Source organism: Lynx rufus, unplaced genomic scaffold (genome assembly GCF_022079265.1).
Source record: "Lynx rufus isolate CCGP_SWC_20201006 ecotype Redwood Valley unplaced genomic scaffold, mLynRuf1.p SCAF_37, whole genome shotgun sequence".
Taxonomy (NCBI): domain Eukaryota; kingdom Metazoa; phylum Chordata; class Mammalia; order Carnivora; family Felidae; genus Lynx; species Lynx rufus.
In genome coordinates, this window is record NW_025814853.1 from 332,223 (window position 1) to 347,235 (window position 15,013).

The following is a 15,013-nucleotide window of genomic DNA, read 5'->3' on the forward strand; positions in this document are numbered from 1 at the left end:
TCAGCCCAGAGCCCGACGCGGGGCTCGAACTCACGGACTGCGAGATCGTGACCTGGCTGAAGTCGGACGCTTAACCGACTGCGCCACCCAGGCGCCCCCACCCTTGTAATTTCTTTATTAGTTACAAGGCTTTTAAAACTTTCTACTTGCTTCAGTTTTGGTAAGTTACGTTTTATTTCACCCCTCTTTTACCCATTTTAAATTTCTACTTGGGGGCATGTTTTAATAATGCTCATAAAACGCTGACTGGTACGATAACGGATGTATAAAGTCGTTGAATATACATAGTTTGGATGTATTTTTTGAAAACCCCTCTCTCCGTTTAGGTACTCCTTTTTACAAGAGTTCGGGACCAACGCTCTACCTGAGACTGGCTTCCACGGCCCGTCCTGCTGCGGGCACACGACAAATTTAGGTTTTGTCAGTTACTACGTCACGAACGTCACTCTGAAATCTGACCCGGGCTGAGGGCTGGCAGGCCGTGAGCACGTGGGTTTGTCTCCGCGGGACACCATCCGGTCCCCCACGACCCCCAGGCCGCCCCCTCCCACTCACAGTTGCGAGCATGCTCCTTGGAGAGCAGGTAGTTGGCCAGAGGCGGGGTGTAGGTCAAGCACTGTACGGTCGAGTTCAAGAAGCAGGTGTTGCCGAGGTTGTGGAGCCCCGCTCCCACGCGGTAAACCCGCTCCCACTTTAGAGACAGCCGCTCGGTGGGGAAGAGCACTTTCTGTGGGGCGGGGACACCGTCCCCACAGCTCTCGTACGCATGCTCGCTGCCTGTGAGAGAAGGGACGAGGGAAGAAAAAAGGGCCTGAGTCCACGCACAGATGGACCACAAGAGGCACACTCGGCCTGCACGTGGCCAAAACACGGCGTCAGAGGCTAACTGGTGTTCCCGCCCACCGGGAGTTACTAGAAAGCCCGGGAGAAAACCCGGTCATCCCACGGTCCTCGCAGACTGCACAGGTCTGGAATTCGAGGAGCCCCCCACGGATGGGAAGGCAAGACTCAGAGAACGAACGACTAGAGGGGCCAGGCCCCCGCATGCTGAGGCCCAGCCCGCTCCTCTCGTTTCCAAGCCCCGCTTTTGATGAAACGCACACGAGTTCCAAGGCCTCTCTAAGGTCACGGATCTCTTTCTGACCAACCCCGTGTCATTATTTCTACGACTAAAAGCCACCGACCCCACTGAAACCTCCCAACTCTCTGACCACATCTCTATTTTTGTTCCTCCCACTCGGCCAACGCTCCGTCCATCCGCGTGGTCAACACACATCGAGACCCCTCCTGCCGGCCCACCGTGCATCTGTACCCTGTCTCCTGGCCTGAGGCTCATCTCCACTCCTGTGGCGACCGGCTCCCTCCGTTTTAGGGTTCAGCAAGACATATTTGCTCTTTAAGGACTCCAGCTGATAGGAGAAACTCTTGCTGGCTGGCTCGAACTCAATCTTCTGTAGAAGGACTTTCTTGGCAGAGGAGGCCAGGAGCTTCCCCAGCTCTCCATCGTCAGCTGAGTCCTTGCGGCCGGGTTTCAGGGCTTCCTTCAACTTATCGACTATTGGCATGGTGCATCACCGTGGGGACAAGAAGGGACACAGAGCGACGAGTACCCAGGTCCCAGGAACAAAGCATCACTTCTCTGCAATCCCCTCTTTGGTCTTTACGGATGCTAGCCACCACACAAGCTTCTCTGGATCGGCTGCCAACCCTACAAAGGAAGCGTAAAACATGGAAATGTGTCACCAACCGCTTGGACGGAGCGGAGGCCGTGCTTCTCTCAGAAAGACCAGGTGCTTCCACAAACACACGGTGACGGCACCAGCGCCAGGCGAGCTGTGCAACGTGCATTTGCTCCACACGGGACCGCGCGCCTCCGGCCGGGCACACCTGCCTTCAAAAGGTGACCTCGTGGTCCTAATGTGTGCTCACAAACAGGGAAACGCTAACTCTCACAGGACACCCCGGTTGCACACACAAATCCATGTAATAAAAGAAGTAAATGGGGCAACTGGGGGTGCTCAGTCAGTTGAGCGTCTGACTTCGGCTCAGGTCATGATCTCGCGGTTCGTGGGTTGGAGCCCCGCATCGGGCTCCGTGCTGACAGCTCGGAGCCCGGAGCCTGCTTCCGATTCTGTGTCTCCCTGTCTCTCTGTCCCTCTCTTATTCATGCTCTGCCTCTGTCTCTCAGAGATAGAGAAATAAACGTTAAAAAAATTAAAAAAAAAAGAAAACATGACTTCAGAGGCACCTGGGTGGGTCAGTCAGTTAAGCGTCCGACTTGGGCTCAGGTCACGATCTCGCGGTTCGTATGTCCAAGCCCCACATTGGACTCTGTGCTGGCAGCTCAGAGCCTGCTTGGGATTCTCTCTCTGCTCCTCCCCCTCTCATGCTGTCTCTGTCTCCCTCAAAATAAATAAATACACTTTTCAAAAGATGAAATAAATAAAATCTTTGAAAAAACAAAATTTCTGCAAACAAACCCAGAAACTTAAGGGGCGCCTGGGTGACTCAGTCGATTGAGCGTCCGACTTCGGCTCAGATCATGATCTCACGGTTCAAGGGTTCAAGCCCCGCGTGGGGCTCTGTGCTGACAGCTCAGAGCCTGGAGCCCGCTTGGGATTCTGTCTCTCTCTCTCTGTCCCTCCCCCACTTGTGCTCTGTATCTCTATCTCGCAAAAATAAATAAACGTAAAAAAAAAAAAAAAACTTTTTTTTTTTTTTGCGAGAGTGCATACAGGCACACGTGCGCGTGAGCAGGGGAGGGCCAGAGAAAAGGAAAGGAAGAATCCCTAGCAGGTTCCAGACTCAGCGCAGAGCCTGACACAGGTCTCGAACCCACAACCGTCAGATCATGACCTTGGGCTGAAATCAAGAGTGGGATGCTTAACCAACTGAGCCACCCAGGCACCCTGGAACTTATCTTTAAAAGACCAAGCACAGGGGCGCCTGGGTGGCGCAGTCGGTTGAGCGTCCGACTTCAGCCAGGCCACGATCTCGCCGTCTGTGAGTTCGAGCCCCGCGTCGGGCTCTGGGCTGATGGCTCGGAGCCTGGAGCCTGTTTCCGATTCTGTGTCTCCCTCTCTCTCTGCCCCTCCCCCGTTCATGCTCTGTCTCTCTCTGTCCCAAAAATAAATAAAAACGTTGAAAAAAAAATTAAAAAAAAAAAAGACCAAGCACAAATTCTTTGATTTGAGGAAACAAAAGAACCTTTCCTGAGAGTTGTTATCTAAGTGTTCCCACCACCTGAACAAGCTGACAACTCGGAGAAATGAGAAGATGCACAGAAACCTCTGCTGCCTCACCTGGGACGTCTGAACTTGGGCGTGCTGCTGTTGCAGCATGGGGTCAGGTTCTGGGCCAGAGTGGGCAGGTGCGGTGCGCGACCCTCAGATGCCCGAGCTCCTCGCCTTTGGCTTGGTAAATCACCAAAGCTGCGGGTCTGTCGTTCAGAATCTGTGGGGTGAACAGAGCACGATGTGAGGCACGGTCCCCTCGGCCCCACTGCATGGACACAGAGCAGGGAGGCCGACGATCTCCCTGGGAGGCCGACGATCTCCCTGGAAGAGTGGGTGTTAAGGCTGAAGGAGTGTCGACTGCTGGATTTAGGAAGATTCTGGAGAAGAACTGAACGCACCAGCTACAAACTCTGCAATGTGCACACTAGGGAAGCACTGCCCTCTGCCCTGCGTCCTAACCTTCAAACCAGGGACAAGTCCAGGGGCCAAAAATCTCCAGGGGGCTCTGGTCCAAAATGCTTTCCAGAAAGTGAGAGGTAATAGTCACCTCCAACTTCCACGTTTCATAGACCAGAATAAAGAAAAAAAAAATTGAAGGAGCAAAGAGAATCGCCACATTTTCACTTTGCTAAGTGCAGATTTCTTGTCCTTGCCATCCACAATCACTATGATTACATAAAATTAAGGTACTGAAAATTTTTTTGCGGTGAAAACGTTCGAGTGTATACAACGTGGGGGCGCCTGGGTGGCTCAGGCGGTTAAGCGTCTGACTTTGGCTCAGGTCATGATCTCACAGCTCGGGAGTTCGAGCCCCGCGTCAGGTTCTCTGTCAGCAGACTTCGCTTTGGATCCTCTGTCCTCCTCTCTCTCTGCCCCTCCACTGCTCTGTCTCTCAAAAATAAACACACATTTTTTTTCCTTCTAAATATATGCAATGTGGAGAAATCAACATAGGGACCACCACGTTCCCTGTATTCATATCAGCAGTTACTATGTGGGCCCAATCCATATTCCTCTCCCGTCCCCACGTTACCGACAGCAAATTTCAGATACATTGTATTTCATATCCATAAATAAAAGCATACCCACACCAAAACAAAGAGGGAGCGTAATAAACATGATCTCAGAAGAAAAGCCAACGTGGAAACTGAAGATCCCGGTCTTACAAAAATCGCCCCATAATATCCCTGTTTTAATCAAGACTCATACCTCACTGTGCACAGGTGAGGGCATAGACAGACATGGGCCCAAGGGCGAATGTTGGGGGACCAAACAGCGAGGGGACGAACAGAACTCGGGAGATACAACCCGATTGATTTCAAGAGAAGTAATTTCAAGAACCCCTATCCCACCGCCCACTCCTCGCTGCGGAAGTCAGAGATTTTTGAACAAACGTCATTTTTCAACTTCTGACAAAGATCGACCTCTGTGTCACCGATGCCGTCCAAAATATCAATAACCAAAAAGTTATTTCCCTCTGAGGTGCAGGAACCCAGAGAAAAACGTCCTTGCAATCACCAGCAAGCCCTCTGATGTGTGCATCTGACAACCTGCTCTTCCAGAGTCGGGAAGGATGCTCCCTCCATTCCGAGTCGCTGATGGTCCAGAGCAGCTCGGGCTCCTGGGTGCCTAGTCCCACCTCGGAGAGCAGCCGGACACAGCTACCTCACATTCCCTCTCCCTCCGCCCTGTAAATTCACTTTTCCAGGATGAAATGCACTCAGGACTCACAGGGTCAACCACGTGCTGGTGGGGGAGGAGCCCCAGATGGACAGAGCCCCGGCCTCCCTGGGGCACCTTCACAGGGGGCCTCCGGGCTCTTCTGCAGAGGCGAGCAGAGCCTCCCTCTCCTTGGAGGCCGGATTCTCAGCAATCGCTTACAGAGAGCGGGCTGGACGCTTTCCTCTCTCATCGGTCTCGGTTTTAGAATGCTACTCGGTCTAGCTCCTATAACCCCAGGGGAGACTCGACACTACCCACTAAAACGGGTATTTTAACCACCCTCCTCCCGCCTTGTCCTCACCCGCTCGCATCCACCTTGACCATGACCCTGAGGAAGGTTACCTTCTCCGGGGGTAAGTCTTTCCCACGTTTTTCACTAAAAGGAAAAAAATGAGATTGCAGCACTGTTGCCAAACGGAACAGGCTCCTCCAGATTTTGACTTAAGCCATTTCAGAGAGTCTGGTTTCTGCATAAATGATGCTTCCGTGGGTAACGACCCTGTCCACGACCGACACAGGCAGTTGCCTCCTCCGACCCCCCCGGAGCTCCTGGCTGGGGCAGGCTCTCCCCTCCATCACAGGTCAGGGTTCCCCGGGAACAGCAAAGAGGAAGCCTCCCGGACCCTTCCTGTGGAGCCCCCAGAACCCCGCGCGGACGACGCGCCCCTGACCCTCCCCGGGGTCCCCGAAGCCCCTCGCCCCTGACCCTCCCCGTGGTCTGCAGAACCCTCTCGGACCGCGCGCCCCTGACCCTCCCCATGGACCCCGGAGCCCCTCGCGGGCCGCGCACCCATGACCCTCCCCGTGGACCCCCGAGCCCCTCGCGGAACGCGCGCTCCTGGCCCTTCCCGTGAACCCCCGAGCCCCTCACGGACAGAGCAGCCCCGAACTGGCCAACCGAATAGCCCTGGGCCCTCCCTACGGGTCCCTGAGCCCCTCGAGGACGAGTACCCACATGTCCCCTGTGCGCACCCCCCCCCCCCCGCCAGGGCGCACCTTCCCGCACCCCAGGCCCCGCGGAAGCCCTCCACCCGGCCGGACGCGCAGCCTTCTCTCGGCCCGCGCGCGGCCGCCACCCGGCCCCAGCCTACCCGGCCCTCGGTGGGCCCGGCTTCAGGCCCGCGGCGCTGGCGTCTGCTCCGCCCGGGCCCTGCACACGCACCATCCGGGCCTCGGGCGCCTCACACACGTGTCACCGCGACGCTTAAAGGCGCCGCGACTCGAGGCCAGCGCTGCCGGACTCGAAACGTCGTGGCTGCTTTAAGAGCAGCAGGCCCGCTCCCTGGGCCCGCCCACAGTCACTCTACGCAGCCTATACGTCATCCCCTCATCCCGCGGCCCCGCCCCCTACGCGATGACGCAAGCACGCAGAGTCGGAGACGCCCCGCCCCCTGGGTCGGAGCCGGGCGAGTTCCCGGAGAGCACGTGAGGCGTCCGCTTCCGGGTCCTTCACGCGCAACGCACCTGGCGCGGTCTCAGACCCGGGGCGGCCTCAGTCCCGCGCCCAGTGCCCGGCGCGGGTGGTGCTGATGTCGCGGGGTGTCGGCCTCGCTGTCCAGGGCCTTTAGTGACCGAGACCCGGACCGGGCGCGATGAGGGCAGCAGGCCCGGAAAAGCCAGGGAGGGCCGAGCAAAGAGCTGCTGGGATGACTGTGGGGAGAGGTGGCGGTTGACCTCTGAAATGTCCGGGGGGGACCGTGTGCAATTCCCTGGCCCCACTCCCGACCTCCAAACGCATCATCCTGTGACGACTGCGTTCAGCTCTTGGTTGAATGCTTGCAAATACGCATTGCTTCTGCGGTATTTTAAAACATCCTTTTCACCAGACCGACTCCTCGCGTGAACGGGCAGGGGGGAGAACGAGCGGCACTCTGACACTGACGAGGGCAGCGGGTGGGAATAAACGACCCAAAATCACAACCTTGCGCTCAGAGCCTTGTCTGCCTGCTCTTTCTTGGCAGGGAAGTCTGCGGCGGGTTGGGTGAGCTCCTGGGGGAACCTCCTAGAGCTAGTCTCCATGCCCACGCTGCACCCCGACAGTCCTTGGGGCCGGGATTGGAGATGGACCCACAACAGGTGTCACTGGGACAAAATTCACCCTGTAGTTGTTATGTGGATGCTGGTGTCCTGAAAAAGCAAACAAGCAGAAACAAAACCGTAGGGGCCTGGGCCTGGGAGAACCCTCAGGAGCTTCAGATTGAGATCTGTTCCTGGGGTGAGAGCATTCTGTGCCCCGAGACAGTGATTGAAACCAAGACAGTTCTCACTATGGTGTCGCCTGATCCCATGTGTAAGCGGGTGATTAGAAGTGTGGGGGCAGGTCCCAAGGGCTGGCAACCGACAGGGGAAGGAGGAGACTAGGCTTTTATCCCAGCGCTGCCCTAATTCGAGGGTTGCTTTGGACAGTGAACTAACCTGTATTTCCTCATCTGGGGAATAAAGACAATCTCCGGCAGATCTGTAGCAACAAAACTGAACACCTTTGCTTCCATCGCTGAACTGATATTATGTGTCAGAGACCTAGCTGGTCTGTCGCCTTGCCTACATTCTATGCTTTAAGCCTCCCCCGCAACCCTATAAAAAGATACTGTTCCCATTTTACAGATTAAAAAAAAAAAAACTGAGCACACGCACCATCTCCGCAAAGAGGTGATGTGAGGGTTTCAACCCAGGTGTTCCCGGCTCCAGGTTCACACCATTAGCTCAGGCCCTCAGAGAGACCCCGAAAATCTGAGATGACAGGTTAGCCCGAGAGGCTTCTGTCCTGCTTCACAAAGTAATCTGAAACCTAGTAGGGAAGAGCTTTCCGCCACCCACACTCCCACCCTAACTCCCCCTCCTGACTCTCGATAAGAAGCCTCAGCGTGGAATCTCCTCGAGGTATGTTCAAGTAGGCCTTTCCTAAAGCGCTTAATCTCAAAGGTCACCGGAGAAATGCAAAGGAAAACCACACCGAGGGATGTTTCACGCCCACTAGGACAGCTAAAATTGAAAACGCTACGTGTTGGAGAGAAGGCGAGGCAAGCGGACTCGTAAAACCCCTAGGAGTATATAACATGATGCAACCGTCTTAGAAAGAAAAGTTAGATGTTTCTTTTCAGTAACACGAACACCTGCCCCATGAGCCGACCATTGCTGTGGCCATCACCACTGTAACTATGCCTGTAGTCCAGGACCTTCCACACGCGCAGCTGCGGCCCTCTGCTCCCCCGACCCCCACCTTGGGAACGGTGGGTCCAGTAAGTGCCGGCTGATAACCTCCCTGCAGGGTCCACAAACACTTGAGCTCACCATGCCCGGACACGGGTGCATTCCTTCTTGCCTAAACCGCCTCTCTTTTTCTGCCCTGTTGCCCACTTGGGCTGCTGGGCTGGAGCTCAGACCGAACCCTTGTCCTTTTCAGCTTTTGCAAGCTCCCCGGCATCCAGGAGGGTCTGGCCACTGGGGGTCACTGGCGAGACTGGAGGGCAAAGGAAAGGAGTGGCCTGGCCTCTCTCTTGCACCCTTTCTGCTTGGAACAGGAGTGTCTGGCTCCCTCCAGCGATGTGCACTGTGGTTCCAGCCTTCTCCCTCCCCAGCCTGTCCCCTCCCTGGGCTCTTGTAGGACGGCCTCCAACCTCTGTCCCTCTGCCCTAGAAGTGCTAACAGCTGTCTGTTGTTCTCTGGTTGGCTTCCATCAGGTTGTAAGCAATCTCTGCTTTAATCCCGTTTTGTTTTTTTTTTTAAGTTTATTTATTGAGAGAGAGAGAGAGAGAGAGAGAGAGTGAATGGGGGAGGGCCAGAGAGAGAGGGAGAGGGAGAGAATCCCAGGCAGCCTCTGCACGGTTAGCACAGAGCCCGATGCGGGGCTGGAACTCATGAACAATGAGATCGTGACCTGAGCCGACATCAAGAATTAGACACTTAACCGACTGAGCTACCCAGGCGCCCCAAACCCCCTCCGTTTTAAAATCTGCACAGAGTCGTTCTGGTGTTCCTGAGTGAACCCAGGCTGATACAGACAATGACCCCAACATCCACCTTCCTGGTCCACATCCTGGTCTCCTCTCTCTCCCTCCCCATGTAAATCGTCAATCAACAAATTTTGCTAATTTTACTACTCAACTATTCCTCAAGCCACTCTCTTGCCTCCATCTAATTGCCCAAATAAAGCCCTTCTCCCTCTGCACCTGCGTTCCTGGGATGGCCAAATCCATCACTCAAACTGCCAAATAGAATAATAGAGTTGAATGGCCTACCCGAAAACACTGTGCACCTGCCTGAACCCTTCCCTGCCACCAGAAGCTGATGGGAAAGACAAGCTCCTTCGTATGGTCTCTAATGGTCCCTGGGGGGCTGGCTACTTGCTTGCCTTTTCCTCCTTCTCCCCCAGCCACTCCCTGCCCTGGATCTCTCACCAGAGCTGAATCCAAGCGCCGCCCCCGCCCCAGACCCTAACAAGGCTGTCTCTGTTGTAGGCTCCAACCGGTCTTTGGGCTAAATTCCCTTTCCCACTTGCCCTTCTCCAACTGCCTCAGGCACCACCTCCTCCAGGAAGTCTTCCTGGATTCCCTCCATCCCTGCCATTAGGTTTGTGTTGCCTTGGGCCTGCTGCACTTCCCATTTATATATTAATTGGAATGTTCTCTGGACTTCTCCCTCCCCTACCATGACTCTTAAAGCCCTCACTATGTCTCACTCATCCGAGTGTCCCCGGGGCCTGGTTCACTGCAGATATACTGTGCATGTAAATGTTCACGAAAACCAACCAAACAGAAAATGAAATAGGGAAGATGAGACAAGTGAATAATCTCTAAATCCTGAAGGAGAAAGGGAGAAAAACACTGAAAATAATAAAACGTTCTCTTTTTATTTTATTTTTTTTTAAGTAGCTTCGTGCCCAGTGCGGAGCCCAACGTGGGGCTTGAACTCAAGACTGCGAGATCGGGGCGCCTGGGTGGCGCAGTCGGTTAAGCGTCCGACTTCAGCTCAGGTCACGATCTCACGGTCCGCGAGTTCGAGCCCCGCGTCAGGCTCTGGGCTGATGGCTCAGGGCCTGGAGCCTGCTTCCGATTCTGTGTCTCCCTCTCTCTCTGCCCCTCCCCCGTTCATGCTCTGTCTCTCTCTGTCCCAAAAATAAATAAACGTTGAAAAAAAAAAAAAAAAAAAGACTGTGAGATCAAGACCTGAGCTGAGACCAACAGTCAGACGCTTGCTTAACCAACCGAGCCACCCCGGTGCCCCGAAAATATTCTTTCTTTAAAAAATGTTTTAAATGTTTATTCAGTTTTCGAGAGAGAGAGACAGAGTGCAAGTGGAGGAGGGGAAGAGAGAGGGGGAGACACAGAATCCAAAACAGGCTCCAGGTTCTGAGCCGGCAGCACAGAGCCCGAGACGGGGATTGAACTCATGAACTGCGAGATCATGACCTGACCTTGTAGCAAGTAGGAGTCTTCACCGATCGAGCCACCCAGGTGCCCCTCCCCTAAAATTCTTAATTCGAAAAAAAAAAAAAGTGTAACCAAAATGAATCAAATTAGAACTTACCTTTTAAGAAAAATGTTTATTTTTGAGAGCGAGAGAGAGCACGTGCGCGCGCGCGCGCGCACGCACACGCGCGCGCGCGCACGCAAGTGGGGGAGGGGCAGAGAGAGGGGGAGAGAGAGAATCCCAGGCAGGCTCCACACTGTCCGTGCAGAGCCCGATGCAGGGCTTGAACCCGTGAACCAGGAGGTCATGACCTGAGCCCAAGTCAGACGCTTAACCACCTGAGCCACCCAGGCGCCCCAAGACCTTCCGTTTAAATCCCAGCACCAGCTTGCATTGGACACTCAGACCTCTGCCACTGCCCGGGGTGCCATACGAACCAGGCTCAGCTAGATTGTTCTTTGCCGTAGTCTGGGCCTGCCTGGGAAGGAGGTGGGTACTGGCCCAGGGGGCCGTGGCCAGAAGCTTCCCGTAGGGAGTTTCAGCCGTGACTAATTCTCTCCGATGCCCGGGAGAGGAAGTGACAGGTATCACACCCAAGCCCAGGCCAGAGGCTGAGAATCTGCCGGGGCCTCCTTTGCTCCTTTTTCTGGCCGAAAGCGAAGGACTCTGAGGCTCCGGAAGGTGGTGGGGACACAGAGGGCAAGAGCCCAGGTCTCTGAATCGCCTGAGGAAGGTCACCCAACAAATGTCCCCGTTGATCTCGGCAAGAAATCCCCTCTCTGTTAGCTTCAGAGATGTTGGGTCTGTTTGTTACGGAATCCACAACCACCTTGCCTGGTGCACCTTTGCTCCCAGATCGCAGGGCCCTGGGGCTGTGGGGTGCTGAGGCTGGTGCCACGCACCTGGGACCACAGCGGAGGCGGGTTCGATGCACCCGGTGTCCTTGGGGAAGTTGTCCTACGGCGACACCACGTCCTGGTTTATGCCGCACGCGTTGCGAGCGCTCTCTTGCTCTCTCGAAAGTGTCCCAGTTTGGAAGATCAATTAGATAGAGACGAATCTTCCAGACAATTGAATTTGGCCCTTTTTAAGTTTACAAACTACAACCCACCACAGGCATCTTGGTGTTTTGACGCGTCTTAGCTGACACTGGGATTTTATTGTCATCCTTGCTTCAAGTCTGGCAAAAACTTGTTCTGAAAACTAACGCATGCAAAGCAAAACAAAAGCCACTACAAGGCCCTTCTTCATGCAAACGGAAGGCAAAATGTCCCCAGGAGGGAGACAGTCTGGGGGAGGGTAAGCTGCTTGTGCCAGGCTGGTGGCTGGCGGTCCTCAGGGATGCTGCGGGAGGGAGGAGGCCAGACCCCCGCCTCTGCCCGGGTTCAACCCCAGCCCCAGTGCTTACTGGCCGGGTGCCCAGGAAACGGACCTCCCTATGCCTCAGACTCTTTATCTACCAACCAAGAAGGATGAGAGCACGGGCTTCTCGGATTTGGCCCATGTCCCCTGGGATAACGTACGTGAAGCCCTCGGTATGAATCCTGGCGTGGAATAAAATGTTAGCTTTGACCACGATTATTATTAGAATGATTTGCTAAGCAGTTGCCCAGGGGAGTTCAGGGTCAGAGTCTCCTGAGCCTGGGGAAAGTCACAAACATGAAAGGGTCAGGGTGTGTATGCAGAAGTTCCCACAGGCCACTCTCCTTCAGAAGGTCTGCTTCTGGGCTGGCGTCTGGGAACGTGGATTTCAGGAGGGTTCCCCCTCTTAATCTCTGATAAGAACACATCCTGGGGGGCTCCTGGCCGGCTCAGTTGGTAGAGCATGTGACTCTTGATCTCGGGGCTGTGAGTTTGAGCCCCAGCTGGGTGTGGAGATCACTTAAAATAAAATGGGGGCGCCTGGGCGGCTCAGTCGGTTAAGGGTTCGACTTCGGCTCAGGTCACCATCTCCCGGTTCGTGGGTTCAAGCCCCGAGTGGGCTCTGTGCTGACAGCTCGGAGCCTGGAGCCTGCTTCCGATTCTGTGTCTCCCTCTCTCTCTGCCCCTTCATAATCCATTTGTTTCCTGAAGGAGAAAATCTGCTATCGGAGCTAACGGTTTCCCCAAATCAAAGGGCTGCCTTTCATCGCAAAGGATTCACGGCAACTGTGTGCGACAGGGCGGGCTGGGGGGTCAGCTCAAAGCTCCAACCCAAGGCTAAAGATAGAACCTGTTCAGAGAGGAATTTCAAAGTCTTCGTGTAAAATCTGTGGGAACAGCAGACAGTCCATCGTAAAACTGACCCCAGGAAAATATCTGTACCTCCGCTGTGACTTATTGTTGCTAACTTAGATCAGTTAAACACACCCATTAATAATGAGGAGGGAGGGGGTGCCTGGGTGGCGCAGTCGGTTAAGCGTCCGACTTCAGCCAGGTCACGATCTCGCGGTCCGTGAGTTCGAGCCCCGCGTCCGGCTCTGGGCTGATGGCTCAGAGCCTGGGGCCTGTTTCCGATTCTGTGTCTCCCTCTCTCTCTGCCCCTCCCCCGTTCATGCTCTGTCTCTCTCTGTCCCAAAAATAAATAAACGTTGAAAAAAAAAATTTTTTTAAAAATAAAAAAAAAAAATTTTTAAAATAAAAAAAAAATTTTTAAAAAATAAAAAAAAAATTTTTTTAAAAATAAAAAAAAATTTTTTTAAAAATAAAAAAAAAATTTTAAAAAAATAAAAAAAAATTTTTTTAAAAATAAAAAAAAATTTTTAAAAAAATAAAAAAAAATTTTTTTTTTCAACGTTTATTTATTTTTGGGACAGAGAGAGACAGAGCATGAACGGGGGAGGGGCAGAGAGAGAGGGAGACACAGAATCGGAAACAAGCCCCAGGCTCTGAGCCATCAGCCCAGAGCCTGACGCGGGGCTCGAACTCACGGACCGCGAGATCGTGACCTGGCTGAAGTCGGACGCTTAACCGACTGCGCCACCCAGGCGCCCCCAAAAAAAAATTTTTTAATAATGAGGAGGGAGGGGGACCTGGGTGGCTCAGTCGGGTTAAGCGTCCAACTTTGGCTCAGGTCACAATCTCATGGTTTGTGACTTTGAGCCCTGCAACGGGCTCTGTGTTGACAGCTCGGAGCCTGGAGCCTGATTCCGATTCTGTGTCTCCCTCTCTCTCTCTCTCTCTGCCCCTCCCCCGATCATTCTCTCTCTCTCTCTTTCTCTCTCTCTCTCTCTCTCTCTCTGCCACTCCTCTGCTCACACTCTATCTCTCAAGAATATTTAAAAAGAATGAAATAAAATAATACAATAAAATAGTTTGCAAAGATTAAGAAAACTGGGACGACTGTTGAAACGGGATCACGGGTGCACAGAGTTTGTTCTATCGTTCTCTGCCTTTGAAAAAAAATTTTTTTTAATGTTTATTTAGTTTTTGAGAGAGAGAGAGAGAGAGAGACAGAGCATGAGTGGCAGAGGGGCAGGGAGAGAGAGAGGGAGACACAGAATAAGAAGCAGGCTCCGGGTTCTGAGCTGTCAGCACAGAGCCCGACGCGGGGCTCGAACTCACGGACCATGAGATCATGGCCTGGGCCAGAATCAGGCGATCAACCGACTGACCCACCAGGCACCCCTCTGCCTTTTTTTAATGTTTGAAAATTTCCACCATAAGTGTTTTTCCAAAGTCCGACTTGACCTACATTACATAAAACAAACGAACCGAGTAGCAATCATGTGATGTGCTCTTTGCAAAGACCCCGTGGGGCCTCCAGAGGGCCACGCGTGCCCAGGAAGCGCATTCGCACACCACGGATGGTCTGGGTCCGTTCCCAGGCCACTCCCCTCGTTTCACCCGACGGGAAGGACAATCCACACAGTTCTGCCACAGGTGATGTGAAATGGGTGACACTTAGTGGTTAGTGACGCAGACATGGGGGCGAACTTGGTCCTCTTACCTCTTTGCTGCTCCAGGGTGGCGTCTGGAACTGTGTTCTCGCCGACCCAGCGGCAGCCGCGTAAAGCAGGGAATACACGTCTTCTGGTTTGTCCCAGGAAGATCACGTTCTGCAAACGCGCCACGGGGTGGCTAAGGGCTCAGACAGACCATTAAAGGGTTTTCTTATGGTGACCTGGTGCGACGTGAGACTTGGTTCAAGTTTAAATCAGGACAAGGCCATCTTTCCCGGCTCGAAGGAAAGTGGGCGCGGGGAGGGAGGGGAACCTGCGGGGAAAAAAGAGCCTTGGAGAGGAACTACAATGTATGGTCCTTATGAGGATCCTGATTCCCACCAGTGGACCATAAAAGAAGCATCCTATGGGACCATCGGAGATGTCTGAACACTGATACAGGCACATACCAGTTACGTTTTTAGGGTGTGATTAAAATATTCCGGAACTGTGCTCCTTTTTCATTTTTTAAAAAAACTTTTTGCTTTTATTAAAAAAAAATTTTTTTTAAATATTTTTGAGAGAGAGCGAGCTGGGGAGAGGCAGAGAGAGAGGGAGACACAGAATCGGAAGCAGGCTCCAGGTTCCAAGCTGTCAGCATAGAGTCGGACGCGGGGCTCGAACCCACGAACCGTGAGATCACGACCTGAGCCGAAGTCAGATGCTTAACCGACTGAGCCACCCAGGCGCCCCGGAAATGTGTTTTAAATAGTCCTTATTTTTAAA

General features: G+C 53.6%; 1 protein-coding gene and 1 long non-coding RNA gene across 5 annotated transcripts in view; one reads left to right on the forward strand and one right to left on the reverse strand.

Annotated features, from left to right (window-relative positions):
* The window catches only part of USP36 (ubiquitin specific peptidase 36), a 37,429-nt gene extending 31,276 nt beyond the window's left edge, over positions 1-6,153 (reverse strand). For 3 of the 4 annotated variants that reach the window (XM_047094055.1, XM_047094054.1, XM_047094052.1), the window contains exons 1-4: positions 6,050-6,153; positions 3,303-3,453; positions 1,313-1,708; positions 556-777 (exon numbers count right to left, since the gene is read on the reverse strand). In XM_047094055.1, coding sequence (XP_046950011.1) covers positions 556-777; positions 1,313-1,565 — 475 coding nt within the window. In that variant the 5' untranslated portion in view covers positions 1,566-1,708; positions 3,303-3,453; positions 6,050-6,153. Of the gene's footprint in view, positions 1-555; positions 778-1,312; positions 1,709-3,302; positions 4,003-6,049 lie in introns of those variants that run through there. The other variant, XM_047094053.1, reaches the window with a different exon arrangement.
* LOC124522561 (uncharacterized) lies at positions 98-2,004 on the forward strand. The gene is made up of 2 exons (XR_006964810.1): positions 98-160; positions 327-2,004. It is a non-coding gene; the product is annotated as an uncharacterized LOC124522561 (long non-coding RNA).
* Positions 6,154-15,013: the final 8,860 nt, after the last annotated feature.